The 19,989-nt window shown below is 37.3% G+C and overlaps 1 protein-coding gene across 1 annotated transcript in view; it reads right to left on the reverse strand.

Moving 5' to 3' along the window:
• POU6F2 (POU class 6 homeobox 2) overlaps positions 1 to 17,149 on the reverse strand; it is a 312,059-nt gene extending 294,910 nt beyond the window's left edge. The window contains exon 1 of the mRNA XM_041464251.1: positions 17,045 to 17,149. Coding sequence (XP_041320185.1) covers positions 17,045 to 17,149 — 105 coding nt within the window. The remainder of the gene's footprint in view (positions 1 to 17,044) is intronic.
• Between the last annotated feature and the right edge of the window lie 2,840 nt (positions 17,150 to 19,989).

Raw genomic sequence — 19,989 nt, forward strand, 5'->3', positions numbered from 1 at the left:
CCACTTCCCTGGGGAGCCTGTTCCAGTGCCCAACCACCCTCTGGGTGAAGAATCCTTTCCTGATATCTAACCTAAATCACCTCTTGCTCAGCTTCAGGCAATTTCCTCAAGTCCTGTGACTGTTCATGAGTGAAGAGATCAGTTCCCGCCCCTCCAGTTCCCCTTGTGAGGATGTTGAAGAGTGCAATGAGGTCTCCCCTCATTCTCCTCTTGTCCAGGCTGAACAGACCAAGTGACCTCAGCCACTCCTCATATGGCTTCCCCTCCAGGCTCTTCATCATTCTTATGGCCCTCTGTGGTGGGTTGATGACGGCTGGACGCCAGGCACCCACCAAAGCCACTCTCTCACTCCCCTCTGCAGCTGGACAGGGTAGAGAAAATATAATAAAGGGTTCATGAGTTGAGACAAAGACTGGGAGAGATCCGTCACTAAATACCAACATGGTCAAAACAGGCTAGCATTAAAGAAAAAAGCTGAATTTATTATTAAGAAGATCAGAGCAGAACAATTGGAAATTAAATAAAACCTTAGAAACACCTTTCCCCCATCCCTCCCTCCTTCCCAGCTCTACCTCCTTCCCCAGTGGTATAGGGAGACAGGCAATGGGGGTTATGGTCAGTTCCATCATTTTTTCTGCTGCTTAGGGAGAAGAGTCCTCCCCCTGCTCCAGCACAAGGCTCCTCCCATAGGAAATAGTTCTCCATTAACTTCTCCAGCATGAGTCCATCTCATGGGCAGCAGCTCCCTGAGAATTGCTGTAATGTGCGCCCATCCCATAGTCCTCCTCAAACTGCTGCAGCGTGGGTCACTCTTCCACAGGGTGCAGTTCCTGAAGGACAGGCTACTCCAGAGTGGGCTTCTCTCTCCCATGGGCCTCCCACAGGGTCACAGTCTCCTCTCAGCCTGCTCTGGCATGGGCTCCTCCATGGCTTGCACATGGATCTCTGCATCCATCCTCCATGGGATGCAGGGGCATGGCTGTTTCACCATGGTCTGCACCACAGGCAGCAGGGGAATCCTAGCTCCAGTGCCTCGAGCACCTTCCCATCATTTTTTCTGCTGCTTAGGGAGAAGAGTCCTCCCCCTGCTCCAGCACAAGGCTCCTCCCATAGGAAATAGTTCTCCATTAACTTCTCCAGCATGAGTCCATCTCATGGGCAGCAGCTCCCTGAGAATTGCTGTAATGTGCGCCCATCCCATAGTCCTCCTCAAACTGCTGCAGCGTGGGTCACTCTTCCACAGGGTGCAGTTCCTGAAGGACAGGCTACTCCAGAGTGGGCTTCTCTCTCCCATGGGCCTCCCACAGGGTCACAGTCTCCTCTCAGCCTGCTCTGGCATGGGCTCCTCCATGGCTTGCACATGGATCTCTGCATCCATCCTCCATGGGATGCAGGGGCATGGCTGTTTCACCATGGTCTGCACCACAGGCAGCAGGGGAATCCTAGCTCCAGTGCCTCGAGCACCTTCTCCTCCTCCTTCTCCCAGTGGAGACACCTTGGTGTCTGCAAATTTGTCCTCACATATTGTCACTCCAGTCTTCTCTGGCTGCAATTACTTCTACACAGTAACTTTTTTTCTATCTTATTAAATCTGTTATCACAGAGGTGTCCTGTGTTCCCATCATCTCTAATTAGCCCAGCCTTAACTAGTGGCATGTCCATTGGAGCTCCCAGGGATTGGCTCTGCCAGACACGGAAGAAGCTTCTAGCAGCTCCTAACAGAAGCCACCCCTGTAGCCTCCCTACAACCAAAACCTGGTCATGTAAACCAAATATAGCCTCCTCTGGATGCTCTCTAATAGCTTAATGTCTTTTTTATATTGTGGTAATCTAAACTGCACACACAAGTCAAGGCAAGGCAGCACTGGTGCAGATTCTTTAAGAAATACACTGACATAATACTATTCAAGCATAAGCCTCTTCGATACAGAAGTCTTCTGCAAGTGGAGAGCATTGTAGTAAGACCAATACACATTCTGTTGAGAAGAAAGCCTGTAGCAATTCTGTAATGCAATACTTGATTAACCACAGCAAAGGAGAGACTCTCAAATTAATCCAATTTTTGCCTGTGATTTATTTAGCCTAAAAGGAATCCTGTAGTATGAAGCTGTAGTATGAAAGCTGAGGTTTGAGAATGCATGTAGCTTTCTGATCTTTGCAGCTTAAATGTCAAAACCATCATCAGGCTGTTGAGAAAAAGAACCCAATGTGAAAAAGATTACACCCACACCTATATGCACTGGCAGAATAATTATTTCTTTGTTCCTCCTTTTAGAAACAGATTTCAAAGCTCTCCATTAATGTCCTACTTTTTCACCTGTTATCTGTCTTTCCTCTTTGAAGAAAAGTTTTTCACCTATCAAAAACCAGTTGGTTTGTTGCAGGAGGATTGTTGTGGTTGTGGTTCAGCCTTTAAACCATAAACCATGAGAAAGACAGTACCAAAACTAAGACGAATGAATCACACACTTTTTCCAAGCCTGAACTACACAGAGAACCACAGAATTACAGAATTGTTACTTTTGGAAGGAACCTCTGTAGATCATCCAGTCCAGCACAAGACAAGCTTACATAGGAATGCATCTAGGTGGGAGAGAGACTCCAGAATCTCGCTGGGCAGTTCCCCAGGGCACTTGTTCCAGTGCTCTACTACCCTCAATATAAATAAGTTCTTCTTCATGTTGAGGTGGAACTTTTTGTGGTTTAGTTTATGGCCAATCATTCCTTGTCCTGACACTGAACACCATGGAAGAGTCTGGCACCATCGTCTTGGCAACTTCCTTTGTGATATTTCTATGCATAAGGCCCAGCTTCCACAGTCTCTCCTCGTAAGAGAGATGCTCCAGACCTCTAATTATCTTTGTGGCACTCTGCTGGACCCACTCCTTGTCTTTCTTGTATTGGGGAGCCCAGAACTGGATGCAGCATAAAGTGATTCAGTTATACACCTACACACCTCAAATACTGATGTGAGCTTGCCCACAAATCCTATTTTTATCAGATCATTTGTGAGGGGGAAAAAAAGCATCATTTTAGTAAAACTTAATAAAATAATAATTCTTTTCTTTCTCTAGCCTGAAGGGAAGAGATGAAATAATGAAATAGGGGATAAAATATATACTTTATCCTCCTATGTTTTATCCTTCTATGTTCATGCTGGAGACAGCTGCAGATACAGTGAGTGTCTAAGGTGGCATTAACCAAGCTGAAGTTGATTCAAGGCAGAAAGATACTGACCAAGAAATAAATTGTCTTTTAGAGAAGCAACTTCAAAAAAATAATTTAATCACATTGAGGAAGGTTCGATACCATGGCCAGCAACACCTCTGCTAACAGAACAGGTCTGGATGTATGTCACATCTAGAGACAGCTTCATAGACTTGTTCTTGCTTTTGTAAACTTTATCTGTAACCCTCTGGGCCCAGATTTGCCACCAAACAATTTCTGTGCCAGTCTACCTTCAGTAAAGGAATAAAAAATGGAATTAAGAGGATTAACATCAATATTGCAACAGCTAAAAGCTTTGTAATGTACTGATACAGAACAGGAAGGTGACAGAATTGAGCCCTGATTTTGCACTTTTCTCAGATCTTGCTACACCACTACCACAAGCCTGGTTTGCTGATGTCTTGTAAGATGGGCCCCTGAACTTGTATCTGAGCAGATGCTAAATGGATAAAGGTGAAGAGAAAGAATATAACATGGATGTAGTTTTATTATCCTCAGTTTTCTTGTACACAACTGTTTCACACAGCTCTCTGCCACTATGTAATCCTAATTAGGCTGCTAGTCCTAATATTTTAACCTTTCTGAGTCATTATTACAATTAGTTCAATATATAAAACCATTAAAAAACTTATTTAATAAGTAATTAAATTTTTCAACCTTACCAAAGCACCTATTCTCTAACTGCCATGCCCTCCTTCCACACTGTGTCTCCCGCGTTCTTCTAGCCCCACCTTTTTCACACCTCCATGTTGGTGGTTACTGTTTCCCCTTTGCACATCACCCTGGTGTGTACTAGACACCTATTCCCAGTTCTCCTTCAGCATGGTGACATTCTCTTACTAAATCAAGAGATTATAGTCACAATTGTAAATAATGCTCAAGAGAAGCTAAATAAGTTTCAGAAAATTATCCCTCCTGTCAGAGATAAAATTGGTGTAGTATAGGAATTAAAATGACTTCAAGTTGCTGATAGTAGTAATTATATCTGTTCAAGTGATAATCCAATTTTCTTTCGCCATAGGAACCTGGAGCTTTTACTTTGCAGCAAAGGGATTGTATTTAACACTTGCAGTGGAAACAAGCACTTCACTTTGCAATGCTTCCATTTTTAACATAGTAAATAAGTAGTTGAGTCAGTGGAGAATCAAGAGACAAGTATGACCTGTTATGGGAGCGTAATGTGTCTACTTTGTGCAAAGACCAGTGCCTATATATATTCAAAACTCTAGATGTCAGTCACTATTCTACAAAAACTACTGGGTAAATTGATAGATTTTTGTCTGTTGGAAATAGTAATGGCAAGATCTGTGGGAAATTTTTTGTTCAAAATGAAAATTCAGCTGTGTTAGAACCTTTAATCCTACCATTCATATGAAAGAGGAATAAAAGCCCATATGTTCCAGTCTGACATTTTATAAGCAGGACAGTTTTAGTGCTTTAGTCAAAGGTACTTTTTCTTTAAAAATTATCTTGTTTAATCTTTTAAAATCATGCAAAGACAATAACCCTCCCTTTAAAATAGAATAATACTTTTTTAGTCATATTTGGCATTTGGCCCAGAATAAATACATACATGTGTATATATGTGTATGTATATTCACATACATACATACATACATAAACTTCCCACAATTTCTAGGGAGCAAAGTAATAGTACATATCAACTATAATATTAAGAAAGAAGTCACACTAAAAGAACTTAAAGAATCTGTTAACTTGTTACATAAACAATATAGTTGTTTATGTAATTAAAGGGTCATTATTATATATATTTACAAGCAAAACAAATTATTTTAATGATGTTGCTTAACAGTACAAATACCATTGTCCACATTTTGTATGTGTAGATTTATATGTTTTAAAGAACTGAGAAATTTTGCCAGTGAGATTTGCCAGCAGAAATTTCTGAGAAGAAAGGGAACCTGCCCCACTGGTTTTCTATTTCTGTCTTTATCCCTAACCAGGTCCAGACTCCTTTCCATTGTTCCTTTCATCTAAGTTTGCCTACATACAGGCAAGTCCTCTTCCCTACTGTCCCTCATAGTTCCAAACCTCTCTTGGATCCACTCCTCAGGCTCCTACTTCTCCATGCCTTGTCACTCTTTAGTCCTGGTTGACTACTTGTGCATTTATTGTTTCACTCCATATCTTTCATCTTCCCTGGCTCTTGTCCTGTCTTCATTTGAATTACACATTCTCTTTTTTCCATTCCCCGTGGATATGGTCACTGAGTACACTGAAAAGTAAAGGCTCCCTGGTGTCACCTCTGCCATTTCCCACGACAGGTATAGTGGGAAGCTAGTATTTCAAGGGGGACAGAAATAATCTGATACTCCTAAAAGAGGCAAGAAGATATGGGCTTTACTTGGTGCAATGAATAGGACAAAGATACTGTGGAATTGATGCTCATGGAATTTGGAATTGGATGGAGCTTTTCAGGAAGCACTTACACAAATACCTGTCGGATGTGACTCAGATAAGCTGATCCTGTCCATGTGCAGGTGATTTTCGGAGGTTCCTTTCTGAAGTTCATTTTTCTGTGAATTTTTAGGGGATGTAGCTATTTTAAAGTTCGAAAGTAAACATCTGCGAACTACATTTCTCAAAGGCTTGGAATATAATCAAGCATGGCTTGTCACAGGATAGCTGAAGAGACATGTCAAGCCCAATGCTCCTACTCCTCACCACATTCAAAGTTTTGCTCTTCATTATGACGTATTTTCAAATGGGCAAAAATACACTGTATTTTCTTATCTTCCTTGGGAACCACTGAAGTATTTTAGCAGAAATCGCCTTTAAAAGTATTTAGGAAGAGTTAGCCAACCAGATGGCAATACTAAGAACAGCAGCAAAGATCCTAAAATAGGAAATACGGGGCTACTTCAATTATAGAAGGTTCTACAAGTTCTGCCAATATTTTTCCCTTAGGCTCTCACAAAATGGGGAAGCAAAGAGAGAAATATCTTCACAGAATCCCTTAAGCCTCCTACGTTTCCATTTAAAAGGGATTATGAAATAAAATGGAGTAGGAAGCTCCTCAAAATTTCAAAGGAAACTCTTGTGTTGACAAGAGTTTGCTAATTTGCTAAAATTGCTATTTTAATAATTTTTCCATATCTGACTAATTTTAAGGTATTCCTCATTAGCATAACTGTCATTCTTGGCTTTGCTTTTTTCTCTTTGCTGTTTTTATTCACCCTTTGAGTTGGAGTTGAAGAATGCAGCTTGCAATAGAAAGAATAGAAAGAGGGAATTTAATTGGCATTAATTCCTATGAATTTAACTTGTTTTCTTTTTCACTAATCAGGTATACTAACTGAATAATGCTCTGCAAAGACAAATCTTTGTCCAAAGTCACAGCAAGCAACACTGCAGCCCACAGGCTAAAAAAAAGGAAAGAAAAAAGAGAGAACTAGACTCTTGTTTTAAGCATACTCATTTTAAAACCAAGTTGATTGAGAAAGCAGCTCTGACTGCTATGGTGTGAGTAGTGCTCTCTTCCCTCTCTTTCATGTTTTTATCACTGCCAGCAAAGATATAGATGGAGACCAATAAAACAGGATTTGGACCTTTCGCCTTGTCTGTTAACAGATATCTGTTTCTAACTAAATAAGGCCTTCTCCTTCCTCTTCTTCCCCAGTCTGATTTCTGCCTATCCCCTTTTTATTTCCATCTATAAAAAATGGAAATTCGAATGCATTTGTTTGGACTCTATCCCTATGTACCTCAAGGTGGGTTTCTACCATGCCTGGGAATATAAAAGAACTTTCAAGTATGTATAAATAAATTACTCTTACAACCCACTTTACAGCTGTTTTGTACTTCCAGATAGTATAAAGATACCCCAGTATAAAGTAGTATTAGGCTACTATCTCCAGTGCTTGAACGTCTCAAAAAAGATAAAAAACCAAACACAAGCATTATAAAAGTGAAAAAATAACTACCACTTTTTTAGTGAAATTTTTATTTTCAGATGCCAATTTCAGTCTTGTTTTTCCAAAATTAAGGGAAAATACATAACAATTTTTTATTGTTTGCCTTCCAGGACTGATTGGGAAAAATAAAAAGATCAGTTTGGAGAGAGTATAATTAATATCAGTCAGGATGGAGCACACTGGGTTTAATTTTAGTGTTCTTCTCTTTTCCTTTCTGGTTATCTTAGGAATCACTAATTATTCAAATATTGTAGACTACACTTGTAAATTTGCTCATGTAAGGGCTTCTGAATTTGACAGAAGAAACTTAGAGGCTGCTGGTGATCCTGTTTGTCCAAATGTAACTCTGTTTAGCTCCACAGATTTACTTCTGATGAATCCTGGTAAATATCAGACAGAAAAGAGACCCCCAAGAACCCATCCTGAACATGCTCATGTTAAACATCTGTTTGAAGTTTAGTGTGCTTTTATTTATATTCTTAGGGAAATATGAGGCAACTTTGCAGCTTTTTTTTATATTACAAGAGTAACTGAAATTTATGTATATACCTTAATGTTTGTTGTATCAGGAATGAATGACATCATGATATCATGGAAATAAAAAAATTCTCAATACACTGACCAGATTAAAAGCACAGATTTTTGTGCAGTTCTTAATTCAATAAAATGCTGTGGTACTTCATGATCAGAAGGAAATACACCCTCAGAAGCATCTGTTTCTTCTGTGTCCTTCATGAGAGTCAAAGAGTACTTTACAATCCAATCCAATGCTGGATATAACCTTTTAAAGAAATAAAAACGGTGGTTTAAGGATTTAGAAAGCACTAGATCAAAGAATGTAATCTTTGAGATCTAATAACTACAGTGATGGCTCTAGCATAAAGACATGAGCAGAGTAGAACAAAGGTTTGCTGAATATCCACAGTGCCTCTTGGGTTAAAATTCATTACAGAGTCACTCTAAATCCTTAGTCAGGGGGCAAACCTAAATTTCTCTTCTTGCTAAAATCCAGCATGAACTTCAAAAATAAACTGAAAGCAATATATTTAGGGGAAAAAACTCCAATCTTCAGCTTCTTTTGTGTTGTTGCTTGACTATTCAAAATTCAGCTCTTATTTTCCAAACACCTGACAATTTCAGTTTCAGCCTCCAGGTTTCTGGCTACGCACCCTAATACACACACACACACACACACACACACACACACACACACATGGATTTCTCCCCAGGATTAACTGAGGGAGATGGAGAACTGGTTTATTTTTTTTCCAGCAGTGCATGTCTATATCCTCTTGCAACCAGAGGAGATCCGAGCTTTTAGCATTACATTGTCTAATGCACAATGTGCTGCTCATGTGAGCTTTCTCAATAAGTTGTGGGGATACTTATGGATATGCTCAAATGGTTTCATGATCACCCTTTAAGTAAGCATAGCACTAAAACAAACAAACAGCTGTGTTCAGATCTATAGTGAACCCTTCAAATGCTGTTTTAGAGCACTCCAAATTTGTCATCTGTCAGGCTTTGAAATTGCAAGCGTTGCTCACCAACTTGCACACAGAAAGTTTTCTTGCCTACTTTGGTGACATGGTGGAGCAGGTGGTGTATACTGCACACAGACTTCTGGAAAAATATTGTTATCTTTCTTTATTTCCCACCATGGGCATTACAACACAAAAACCATCACTTCTGCCTACTGCTTGACCAGCATCTTGTCAAATCCAGCTGCAAGATTAAGCTTCCCCAATTCTGAATTCAATATTGCAACCCTAAGGACATAAGAATCAGACTGGAACATTCTGGGTTTTGGAGTTGTTTTTTTCCCTTTTTAATGGACAAAATTGTTTCTGCTCCAAGACCATAGTTTGCCCTGACTATAATGATAAATCATCATGACTGACACTAAGCAAAATGAGTTTGATATTTTCTGCTTTATCCTTCCACATTAGAAGTCACTGTTACATTTGCCACAACTTTTAACCTTTCTTCCAAAATATTACAATTATACAAATCAGGTATTATTTCTGCTTTGTATAATCCATTTGAAAAATGTGAAGCACATTTTGTACACAGAAAGGGATGGGCACAGCGAAAAGAAGGTAAGATTTAATGGCCAGCAATCTTGCAATAACTGTTGGTTTCCTATAGTAGCGTAATTCTTTATTCCAGATTATTTTATTTCATTGAAACAGTGTCCTGCTAAAAAAGCCAGGGGGAAGTCCAGGACTCCAGACACATTCAGCACAATGAGGCAGCATCTTGTTCTAGTAGCAAAAGTTATAGACCCAATGACAGTGTCTTGGAAATACCACACTTAACCATGATCAGAATTATTTGCATCTTTAGCTTTTTTTTTTTTTTTTTTTTTTTTTTTTTTTTTTAATTTTTATTTTTATTTTTAAAGGTGGATTCAGTAATAATCAGGCACATTTCTCCATTGTTATAATTAAAAAACCCCAAAACAATGACAGCCTTTAATGTGATATACTATGAAAAAATGAAAGTGGATGCTAGTTTGCCACTGATGGAGAGAATGTGATTTTAGTTCATAAGCTTGAAGCAAGGATATGAAATATTCTAGTAATTGATATTGTTGTTTCAGTCTTAGTCTGTTCTGCAAGTATATATTTAGCTGTTTATTTTGCCCCCAAAAAAGGATGTCTTCCAGAATGGGCTAAAGCCATCAGCTTTTTATTCCAGTAAAACTTCATTGCAGTTGAAACATAAGAAAAGCTCAAGTAAAAATTGTGTTACAGCTCCATAAGTTGGATTTGTAAGTGAAAAAGCAGTTAGACATGTAAACAGTTTAGTCAAAAGTACAACATTCTGATACAGAAGTATCACTTACAATATGGCTAACAGCAGTTGTGTAGTACTATTAACATAACTTTCACTAATTTGCTTGCAAAAAACTCGTGTTCTGTTATTTTCTGTTTCTTGAAACTTGTTTCCATAGCAGGGGGTAGGTAAAAAACACTTTTGTCCTTTACTTGTCCCTGTAATATTTCCTTTTTGGAAGTGACCTTCCATAGCTGGATAGTTTGGAAGATTTGTGTCTTCCAAACACACAGGAGTCCGAGTTCCATGAAAATGCTAGCAACTTAAAAAATAAAAGCTACTCCATGGAATCAATGACTGAAATAGCACTAAGTTCCATTTTAACTTTTTTTTTCTTTTTCTTTTGCTTAAGGTCCTGTTTCCCTTTACAATGCCCTTCCCCATTTATGGATTCAGAACCCCAACCTGGTATGAGCCGCCTTTAGGTATAGATCTTATTTAGTAAGCACTTAAGATACCACTCACTAGATATATCACAGGGTCAAAAATTACTCTCTCAAGTGTGATTTTGTAGCACTGCTTGTCAAATTATTGGATTTCTTTTAGAGTAAGGTGGCACAGAAAAGACTGCCAAGACAAGACCTATGTGTTTTGACAAGAACAACTATCAGAGTCCTGCCTTGTAAATCCTCATTCACATGTGCAAAGGACATGGGACAGCTGTATATCTACAGCAAAGAGCAAGATGAATTGATGAGGTCCTCATATCCTGAAAATAATTTAATAATTAATATTTAAATTAATAATTCAACTTTAAGTCATTAAACAGTATCAATTGCTATTACTCATGTGAGTAAAAGTTTGTCAGAGATAGTTTTGCTATATACACTATGGTGTATACAAATATAGATAGAAAAAACAGGCTTATCAGTAACTATAAAAACTATTCTAAACAGCTTAAGAAAATTTTATTTATATAGTTCACCATGTAAAGATTGCTTGAAATAAAGATTTTTGCATCCCCTCTTTCTCCCCACAACCTTTTTTAATTAAGCTTTCTCACACTACCTCTTTTAAGAATGGCTAGAAATTTTGAACAGTCCCTTGATCTTCAAAATTTTCTTTTGATCTAACAGTTAGATAAAGCACTACTAGAGAACAGCACTACCAGTCAACAGAGAATCAGCAGCAAACATCAACTAATATTTCTTTTTTGAAGAAAAAGTACAACACATCACAGAGGTTTTGAAGCCAACATTGAAACAAAACCCCTGAAGTGATAGTCTGTTTACCTGTAGCCCTGATATCCTCAAAAAGTAAGGGTTCAAGACTGTTGGGTTACTATCTTTATTCCTAATAGCCATTTCTAATTGTAAAACAGTTTGCACAACAATTATTTAGTTAGCATTTAAGCCAGACTTTGTTATATTTATTAGCAGTAACACAATAGGCTTGTTGGACAAGATCCTGCCAATTGTTATATATATGAGGAGTCCCACTGAATTCAATATCATTCTGTGCACCTGAAGCTTTAGCAATTGCAGACTTCTTATGGGCTTAAGTGATTTGCTGACCAACTTTTAAGTACATGCTTAAGTCTAGTTAAGTTTAGTGAGAAATAAACATGCATATATTCAAAATTGCCTGATCTGAGGTTCTTCCATCTTTAGAATTTCAGAATAAAAAGCTACATTATTAATGTTGCTGAACAATGTAAATCTCAGGAAAAAATATTTTGCCATATCTTCATCTAATGTTGAAAGTGCTGTATACAACTTGTCTTTGATTGTCCTTTTATTTTCTTCCATTTGAGTTGCAGTTAAGATCAGAGAAGAAAAATAAAAGTCTTGTTACAGCTACAGGTCACTGTAAGATAAGAGGCTCAGCAGTCACTTCTATGCACTGTACACACAAAAGTGGGCCAGACTGATATTTAGTTTATCAGTCTAGAATCTAGGAAACATAACAGAGGTACTTGAATGTAAATGCATTGTCAAAAGATAACAATCTGCATCACTGGAGGAGGGTCACTTGTCCAGCAATTTAAAGGTCATCTGACATACTTCATTTTTCTCTTACAATTAGAATATAGTGAATATACACAGAGTACAAATCACAGCTTTTTTAAGATTTTACCCATTAATTGGCTGACCTGACCCACAGATTAAACCACACAGTAGTACAGAACAGAAAAAAGAAAATTGGAGAAAATTACTAAAGATGTTTTTAGAAAGCTGATTTCAATTAAAATCCAATTTTGGTGTGAAAAGGAGAAAAAATCTTTTCAAGTATGAATCAAAATGATAAAAATTCATCTTTTCTGCTACAAAAACAGAAGTCAACAGAAAAATGCATTCTTTTGCTGGAATCCAGGCCTAGGACCAAAGAATTTACATATATTAAATTAACAAGATCCGAAGTCCTCTACAATAAATATTTATACTGTAAAATATTACAGCCACATTCCTGCATCTCCTTACAATAATAATTCTTAGGGACACAATATTCTAGAGAGTGTATACAACAGTGGATTTCTGCAAAGATGGAATGCTTCATTATCAGAGTACCAGCTTGTTCACAAATATTAAAAAGTATGAAGTTTTTCAAACATATTTCTTACTGTTTACATTGTTTCTCTGCTACTGAAAAAACCAGTCAATGGGTACCTGTCCATAAGTCTCTCCCTCACAGTCCTGAACTGCAGAAAACCACTGTTGGTGACTGTAAAGGACTACAATGTTTGTGCTGGATATATAGTGAGCAGCCAAGGGAACAAGTAGTCTGGCCTTACTTATGCAAGTAGTCATTCTTACAGTGATGGCACTAATTCTTACTTGAAAGAACAGGATTTGTCCCAAATTGCAGACAAAATGGCACAATTCCTTGCTGTCTTACAAAAGTGGGTCCTAACTTTACATATGGTTATTTTCTGTTTGTATATGTTATAGGCAATTCTTGATATTAGATTAGAGCTGGAAACAGATATTCCAAGACAAAAAGAACTTATCTACTGCTACAAGAAAAATCATGTAGAGATTGCTCAAGACAAAATAATATTATAGATCTGATATTCATTTGGTAAAAATTAAACTCCTGGATACATATTAGTCTGCATTATAAAAACAACACTGACAACAGATTAAACTCCCGAAAAGTAACCAAAATTTACAAAAGGAATGGCTTCTTTAAAACATGTTCTATTGTGGTTAATCATGAGGAAGAATACAAAAAAAAAAAATTAAATGGCAACAAAATGAAACAGAACAGAAAGACCCACACTGGCTGCAGCAATGTATCAGATTCATAAACTGGGCTTCAGAGAACGCTCTGTGGGAAAAGAGCATGTTTACCCTTGCATAAATAGCATTTACTACATGGTGAGATCATATGGAGGATACCATTGAAATACAGAAATAAATGTGCTAAACTTGTAGAAAGAGAACTCAAGCATAGCAGTAATAACTGCAAACACATGCTTATTTGAAGAAGGTTACCTAATTTGCTTCCTCTCAATATACAGAGACCTAATTTAAGCTGCTCCCCTCCCCTTCCCCACTTCACTATATTTGCAAGAACCAGTGAACACAGAAATGTACAGCCAGCCTGGGCCCTCAGGCCGGTGGATCAAGATGGCAGGCTGGCCCGGGCTCCCCTGGGGACAGCAGAGCCAGAAGGGTGATTGGACACAGTGACCTGTCTGCATGAGATGAGAAAAAAAAACAGGAGGGCTGTAATGCTGATGAACTAACCTGTCACTCACAAGCTCAGGTCTGAGGGAAAAAAAAAAAGAGATGGAGAGAAAAAAGAATAAGAAAAAGGTACAGTATAGAGGTATAGTATAAAGGTATAGAGGTTTTAGAAAGCATAGAAGGCAGACAAATTACAACATCATTGGAATAATTAGATGACACATATAATTATCTGTTCATTCAGATGGGGTCAGGATATACAGTGAATATGGCATAAAAATCCAGCTAATAGTTTCTATAAGAGCAAAACACAATTGAAGAAATAATGGATATTGTGGTTTGGCATGCAAGGGAGGATGCTACAGCCTATTGCTGGCAGGGATCAGGGTTTCATGCCAAACACTCCAGTTATGAATCAAAATCACAATGAGCAATGAGCTTCTAGATCTTGACACACAAGGCAAGGAGGTTGTTCTTCAGAGTACTTGGCTGTTTTATTGCTTGCTTGGGGGAGGAAAAATCCAGAGGGAAGGCACACAAGCAATTCTGCACCCTGGACCCAGTACACCCAGGTGCTGGGTAACGGTCAGAGTTGTAGCACTCTGCACACCATTGCCACCACGAGTGGGAATCACTGTGGACTGGTGGTTAAAAACAGTTGAAATCCAGATTGTTTTTAAAAAAGTAAAAAATGCATTTAATGATGAACAAGTACTTAGTGTTGAAAATGCCTTTGAATCGGTATGCTCTGCTATTCCATTTGTGTCAAACACAGACTAATGTCTGAACTACAAAAAACTGTTAGTGTGTCTGATCTCCATTGCATCAGCTATACATGTACAGTTTGGATTTTTAATTAGGCGAGTTCACATTCCATTACCAGTAAAAAAGACTGAATTTAGAGCTACATCTGCAGGATTAGTAAAAAAAAATAATTCTCATGGCAGAAAAAAATTACAATGCTGATATAAAAAGGCCAAATTATAAACATTTATCCAATTTTTTTGTGTTTGGAGGTTTGAAAGTTAGCAAAGACTTTTAAGAACTTTTTCTATTAGTGTCAGGAAATAAATGCGTCTTCTAAAACTATGCAACTACTAAATATGCAAACCTTAACTATTTATCAATACAAAATAGAGACTTAAAATATGGAAAGATTTTGTGCCATAGGGCTTGCCTTTTGATAGTTGTTTTCTTTTAAAATACTTAAAGAAAATCTATGTCTATTTTCAGCAAAATATACAACCAGAAAATTATACAACCGGAAAATGTGTAATTTTTTATCAGAAAAAAAAATTAAACTTTTTACTCTATCTTAACACATAGCTAATAACAACCAAACACTGGACAATTAATCAAAACAAAAACACACTTGAAAATTTTGTGAATTTATAAACCCATTTTGATGTGCACACTTACATATATGAAATGTAAATATGCACACATGCTGATCTGAAAATGATGTTTGCAGCACCTAAGACAGTAAGTTTCAGAAAAATAACATCTATAAAGTCTAACACAGAAAACCCACAGAAGTTAGTCACCTAAAATACCTAAATTTATTTTTCTTTTAAATACATGATCTTGATATTAATTTGAGGAAATGAAATACACGAACACATGATATAAACATTTTTCCAGACATTCACTGAACTTTTTTAATTAATGAAATATGGCATGTTTCACACAGAAAAAAAAAAATCCTTCTACCATTTCCAGCCTCAAAACCACTTTCTGAGAGTTGGCAAGCCTTAAACATAAAATAGTTAACTTACACTTTCTTACATGTGAAAACAAAATTTATATTAAAGAGATATTACAAGCTTTTAGATTTATAAAGATTTCAGGATACATTTTCTATCAAGTGCACGTGTTCAAAACCTTGCCCTTGTATCTGCCTTGGAATCATTAAATATATTTCTGTAAGACTGAACAAGTTAAACAAAAAGGTAATTAACACAGTCTAAAATACATCTTTTTGCACAATGTAGTACTGGCAAGCATGCCCCACTTTTTAGGTATAAGCCAGCCTAATAGAAAGCTGTGAATGTTTGGAGGATTTTTAATAAAAAATGTATCTTCTATTTTTAAAATATTTAAAGCAATAAAAGTCTGTGGTAAACATGGCATTACGTAGTTGACATTTTCCGCCCAAAAATGCATTACTGTGTATGATGGTATTAATAAACCATGTGCTTTGAGGGACTTCAGTGCTGTGCCATAATTTAGATGAAAACAATGTATAGAATGCATATTTTTCTACTATTATATCAAAATACAGAAAACAAATACTATGTCATCATCTCAGCAGCATGCGTTCACTATACTGGAAACATATGCAAAAAAACACAAAGTTCTGAGAGTTCAAAAAATACCCTTTACCAGAGAATGATTTACAAGTCAGTGGTTAATGAGAAAGTGTTGAGCACTTAAAATTTTGTTAGAAAAAGAAAAACAGGCACTCTCATCTGACTCCGACTGCTTTCACAGGAAAACAGCCCTCCCTGTTCATCAGAACAAAATAATTTTTTCCCCACTTCAGGTTATTATTTGAAGCAAATGAAAAGACAATGATTTTTCTCTCTTCTGGCTAAAGCTCAAAACAGCATGGTTAAATCACACATATAAAAACTACAGACTTATCAGAAATCACAAAACAGAAAGAGAAGGACTCACTGACCCATTTGGAAGACAAAGACGACAAAACGGAAAAGCTCTAAAAATCAGCTTGCGAGGCCTTAGAGAGATATTCTTCTGGCATTTCATCACAGCAGCCCCAGTTCACTTCCCTGGATACAGGGAGGGAGAACTAAATAGAGCTGTTTATTAAAGCTGTTGTGCTGGATTGCATTAGGAAGCACGAGCAGACCACCTGGACCTTTCAGATTGTGGCAGCGTTTAATTTGCAGGCTGCCCCTCTGCAGCAGCAAAGACTACTACATTTACCAGATTCAATCACACATTATCTGGATTAGGAGTATAAGAAGACAAAATAAAAACAAAAAATAAAAGCCACAGCATCTAGTACAGAATACAGTCAATATAAAAATAATGAACAGCATTACAAATAGAAAGCAACTCCCCAGCAAACCTAACACTTTCACTCCTCGGTTCTTCTACTTCAGCGTATTTAAACAAAATAAAGCAAATTAATAAATACATTGATTTGATAAAGCTCAGACTGAAACGGGGTTTATTAGAAGAAAAGGATGGTAATTTAGTTTTTTCTAGTGATTCCCTGGCCAGATTATTGTGTTTCTTTTGCCTTTCTCACTTTCAGTACTACACTCGCTGGTAGCTGAAGATACTGATAGAAAGATGGTACTGTAAATATGAATTATGTGAATCATATGGTTAGACCCTTGTGAAAAAAAAAAAAATAAAAGGGGAGTTGAGAAATGGCTGACTCCATACCTGACCAATTACAGCTTGCATGGTCCCTGTGTCCTGCTGAGCTGAAAGATCGCAATCCATCATATGTAGTCTTTGAAAAGGAGAATGGGGGTTTCTGGCATGCATCTGTCAATCAACTTCTGCACTCACAACCATCACCAAAAGCAAGGGAAAAAAGTCAAGCTGCTCCACCAAATAGGATGAAATAGTCATGTGACCTTCAGCACTCTCACACACATACATACTTCCATAGAACGTATGAATTTTCTGCAGATATGAAATGACATTGACAAATACCCAATACCAAGTAAATAAAGTGAGACAAACAGCTACTCACCAAAGAGAAAACACTTGCTGTAATCTTCAGCCTGAAGATTTAATATACCTATAAGGTATTTTAAACTGAGTGTTTTCTTTAGAGCCTAAACTTTTCAGATAAGGTGATACGATTTTATATATGCACACAGTGGTCAGAACTTTAACCCCTTGCGTCCTCTTGCAGCATCTAATTTTGTTCCCCCCCCTTTATACTTCTACTTTATAGCTTTTTGAGTTCTTGATTTTTTTTTTTTCTTTAAGTTTCTTTTGTGTCAAAGTGAAGTGGCCTGTGTTGCTGTCGTTGGATTTGCAGAGATTATGAGAAGTCGATAGAAAAAAATTTCTAACAAGAAAAAAAGAAGCAGGGGCTGAGAAACCTGTGTTTGTACTCACAAGTCAAAACATCTCACTGCTTTACTCCATCAGAAGTCAAATGTTTTCTTTACTGGAAATATATATTTAAGTATTAGTTTATGTGAGCTGTGATGAGCACTCAAAATATTAAATATTCAGAGTATGTAAATCCTACTAACAGAATCCTTTCCATTTTGAAGGTTAGCAGAATTTTGGTTCATTCACTGCTCCACTGAACTGACATAAAATGTTGTTACTTAGGAAAGCAAACATTACCATTTTTTTTCAAATGGAAGCATTTTGTTTCATGTATCTCCCTCTCTGAGTTAAGATTTGCAAGAATTTCCAAGACTATTTTTTATTCTTGTCAAAATATATCAGCCACTTGTCTTCAAAAACTGGATGTCCTGAACGACATGTTGCAGCATTGATTGCTGATACATTATTGGCCAGTGATTGCTGAAGGGAGACATTAATGTAACCTCGTAGCACTTTAACCCTTTGAAGATCAATACAGTCTTCTGGCAATACAGCAGAATAACAGCCCATATATTTTTTGCTGTATTACAGCTTCATATAAATATTAGTGCATCTTTCTGTCCTCCTCAAATTGCATTTCAGTTTCTAGTGCAAACAACACACTTTCCAAAGCATGTCAGAAGCAAAAATGCAGAAAAAACCCCAGACTAGTTTCTAAGCTTAACCTAACACACCCCTTTCATTTCAGTAAGTTCCTGGCAATATTTTGACATTATTATTTCATTTTTAAAGGCATTGAAAATATTGATCTTAGCTTCTATGGTCAATGAAATGTGAGAATATCAACAATATTCTAATTGTAGGCACTTGCCAGGCTCCTACCACAGAATTTCAAGATTCAACATCCAGAAGTGTTTGGAATGTGATGGAGCACATGTATATGTGCATATACATGTGTATGTGTGTATATGTGTACGTATGTGCATACACATGGAAGTATAGAACAAATGAAATGTATGTTGAGGGAATGAGATAGGCAGGGAATATCCAGCTTACTTTGCATTCTTTGAGTTTTTATAATACAATTATTTTTTAAATGCTAAGAAAAAACTTAAGAAAGGAAATTTTGATACATATTTTAAAATAGAAATAAGAACAATTCACATGTAGATGCATGGGGACCCAGAAGTGTTCCTAGGACAAAATATTTTAGCATAACAAATTTTTGAAATCAAGAATTTTTAGAAAGATATACAATATTAACAATGAAACATTACCTCTGGGAGGAGGAGGAAGGAGTACCTGAAATGTTGTTTCCAATATCTGCTATGCATTTCATATATAAACATAAATAAAATGCACTATTTGAGCTGAAATCTTATCTGCTTCTTACTCATGAAAGAAAATACACTGAACCAATACCTTGGGTTGCCTTCTGGTCAGCTGAGAATTTGCTGTGGTCTCTTCCTCCAGGACAATTCTATGGAAAAACCAGGCAGTATTGTGAAGGCCATAATCAACATCCATATCATCACAAGCAATTCAAAGTACAACTGGTAAGTGGGCGAGTGAGTAGAGGAGATTGCCTCAGCTGTCTCCAAGAAAACAGACACGCTAAAATCAAATAGTGCACGTGAATTTGAAAGGAAAGTTAAGGATGTCTATTTTACAGTCTTTCTTCAGGAGAAGCCTTTCTGCAGTGGGTATGCACAACAAACACCTTTCACATTCCTTTAACTAATTTAACTAAACCTGGCAATTAGCACTGTGGGGTTTTTATTAGCAGAGACATTGACATAGACATTTGTTGCAGAACACAAACAAGCACAGTGTTGTATGCACACAAGTCTGCTACACCCTTACATACCAATAAACCAACCAGTGGCTTGCACACAGCACCAGTAGAGCTGCAAGAGCTCCCTCCTCCCAAAGTGAGATATATGCTACCTCTCTTTTTACCATAATTAACCTACACTTCCAGGAAATGCCAATCTACTATCTAAAATGTAAAACAACACCCCTGCAGCTAATGCCTCTGCATAATTTACAGCACTGTTGTTAATGTGAACAGCTGCAAGAGCCTGCTCTGCTATTGCTGGAGCTGCCCTTACCTCTGAGGAGCTGGAGACCTTTTCCCCCAGCCAAATCTACCTGATCATGTCTGTAGGGGCTGCACAACTGATCCCTGAGCACTGTTTCATCTTTGCTTCTCATCCTTCAGGCGTTCCACTGGCCATCTCCTGTAAGGTGTTGGTCCCACTTTGTCTTTTTACTTACTCTGAGGAATTATCTCCCTAACATCTCCCACTCCCCCT

The sequence above is a fragment of the Pyrgilauda ruficollis genome, unplaced genomic scaffold, assembly GCF_017590135.1.
Source record: "Pyrgilauda ruficollis isolate IOZ18807 unplaced genomic scaffold, ASM1759013v1 scaffold176, whole genome shotgun sequence".
NCBI classification, from domain to species: domain Eukaryota; kingdom Metazoa; phylum Chordata; class Aves; order Passeriformes; family Passeridae; genus Pyrgilauda; species Pyrgilauda ruficollis.